Source organism: Penaeus chinensis, chromosome 29, assembly GCF_019202785.1.
Source record: "Penaeus chinensis breed Huanghai No. 1 chromosome 29, ASM1920278v2, whole genome shotgun sequence".
In the NCBI taxonomy this organism is placed as follows: Eukaryota; Metazoa; Arthropoda; class Malacostraca; order Decapoda; family Penaeidae; genus Penaeus; species Penaeus chinensis.
Window position 1 is genome coordinate 6,059,857 of NC_061847.1, and position 2,500 is coordinate 6,062,356.

At 33.8% G+C, this 2,500-nt stretch overlaps 1 protein-coding gene across 4 annotated transcripts in view; it reads left to right on the top strand.

Annotated features, from left to right (window-relative positions):
• LOC125040806 (zinc finger protein ubi-d4 A-like) overlaps nucleotides 1–2,500 on the top strand; it is a 48,732-nt gene that overhangs the window by 546 nt on the left and 45,686 nt on the right. For all 4 annotated transcript variants that reach the window (XM_047635539.1, XM_047635538.1, XM_047635541.1 and 1 more), the window contains exon 2: nucleotides 1,638–1,747. In XM_047635539.1, the coding sequence (XP_047491495.1) occupies nucleotides 1,638–1,747 (110 nt within the window). The remainder of the gene's footprint in view (nucleotides 1–1,637; nucleotides 1,748–2,500) is intronic.

Sequence of the window (2,500 nt, forward strand, 5' to 3'; positions counted from 1 at the left end):
CACCTGGTGGGCGCAGGGGCGTGGCGGTGTCCTAGCTGAGGTCTGAGACGTGGCCTGAGGAACTTTGGGAGTTGAGGTCATTGTTCTTTGAACCTGAGGTCTATTGAATAAATAAAAACTTGCTGTTTGATTCTCTCAGTCTCTCTGATTTTCGCGTAGATTTTCTTGATGTATTTTACTTAGACATGAAATGTAAACTATGGGAATCCATGTAGGTCTTATTAAGAGTATTTTACATTTCTGTTTTAGCAACATGCCCCATTAAAATCATTGTCTTGGTTTACTTAACTGTTCTTTGTCATGGTCCCAATTCTTAAAGCATGTGGCTGGTAGTCGTATTATGGATTATTATCCATTGTACTCTTTGTGTCTTGACTGAGGCACGTCTTTCAACTGGATCCTTAAATTATGAATATCTGAAGCAATCCGTTTTAAAAGAAATAGTAACTTACTTAAGTTTTCAAGGTGCGGGATCAAACTCAGTTATTGTTAGATCACCTAAAAATACATTGTTTAGATCCTTTAAGTATTGCCCAATAGTAGTTAACTTTGTGACTCTATAGTATTTTTAGATGTACTTGAGTTATGATCTAGATAGAGGGAGGAATGGATGAAGAAAATGAACAAGAGTTAGAGTAAAGAATGTGCAGAAGGTGAGGAGGAGGAAAACAAGGAGAAAGATGGTTTTTTTTTTTTCAAATTTGGTGGGTGAGATAGAACAAGGTAGGGAAAGAAGGAAGAAAGGTAGAGAATGAGCAGGAGGGAAATCTTGAGAAAAAAAAGTAAAGGCAAGAAGACAGTAACAGTGAGAAAGTGCAAGCAGTAAATGAGAAGGTGTAAGAGAGGAAGAGAGGAAGAGAGGAAGAGAGGAAGAGAGGAAGAGAGGAAGAGAGGGAGAGAGGGAGAGAGGGAGAGAGGGAGAGAGGGAGAGAGAGAAAATGGAGAGCATGAGGGAGGAGAGGGAGAGGGAAGGAGAACATAGAAATGAAAAAGGTATACTAAAGTGAAAAATGTTGCCAGGTTTGTGGTTGCATCCATCCTTGGTATGTATCAATTATCAGTAATCATTCTTGTTTTACTTAATTTCATGTCATTACTCTCACAGAATCTCAAGAACTAGTATGAAAGTCAAATATCTCAAACCTTGCTGTGCTATTTAATGCAAAGCATCTAGAGAGTTGTTAAATTTGAAGTTACTTTCAATCCACTAAAAGAGTAGTATAGATACAGGTTTTATATTTAAAGTTACAATATTATTTTTTCAAAATTAGGGGTTAGTGCTCTCCATAATATTTACAATAGTATTGTGTTGCCTACAAATTTCTTTATAAAAAATGTTGATAGAGAATTGATTGTAATGCCTCTGTTTGATTGTTTCACTAATGCACTAATACTTATTAATTTATAAAATTGAAATTATCATTGTAAATGAAATTTGATGATTACACAGTGCAAGATTTTCTTTCCCTCATAGGTATGAGTAAAGTTAGATATCTAAATATTCCCATCAGAATTATTTATAACAATTTTAATTTCCTGTTGAATAGTAACTGAAAATATTAAATATTTTTAGTCATAAAGTCACTATGGTAATGCCTTTCTTTATGTATATTTATATTTTTTACTTTTACTTGCAGTTTTCTCCAGGATGTACAGTACCGTTCTTTGATGATTAACAGCGCTAATTACAATGTTCGTCTTATGCGGGAACGTAAGACACGCCTTCCATTTCTTGATTCACAAACAGGTTGGTATGAGTATTGTGAAGTCCATAGTGCTAACTTTATTTATATATTTATTTTATGTATTACTTATTCATGCTGTTTATTGTGATTAGGAATGAACTCAGGCCAATCTATTTTTCCTTTGTCAGTGCAATATTGTCATGCTTTAGAGAAGTTGATATGAGAATAAGACTGATCCTTTTTAATAATGATGAATGTATATAAATCATTTGCATTTTCATGTAACTTGTGGCACATTTTTCATCATTATGTGTCTTCAGACTTGTCTGTAATTCATATTTTAAGAAGATAGTATTTGATGCAGTTGGAAATACCAAGCTGCATTTTCGTAACGCTTAACTTATTTTTTATAGTGATTACCAAAGAGGAGTATAAGCCTGAATTAGCCATTACATATTTCAGGCATTATCAAACATTTTTGTTTAAAGTCTTTGTTTTTGGATGGAGTATTCTGAATGAACACTTGGCTGAAATAGAATAATGTTTAAGATGTTTAACACTATATTGTCCAACACCTTAAATTTTTCATAGAAGTTTTACAGTGGAACAGAGTAAAGGTAGTTCTCTATGATTTGACAAGTTTTTCTAGTACCTGTCTCTCAGAGGAGACCAGTTGGAAGCTTCTTGGTTGAGCCTGAGGGTGGCCATGCATAGTCAACTGTTGAATTGGTCATATCAGTGATAGAATAATTATTTACAAAGGTTAATGAATGACATGATGAATTCTTCATACAAATGAAAATTGCATAGATTGC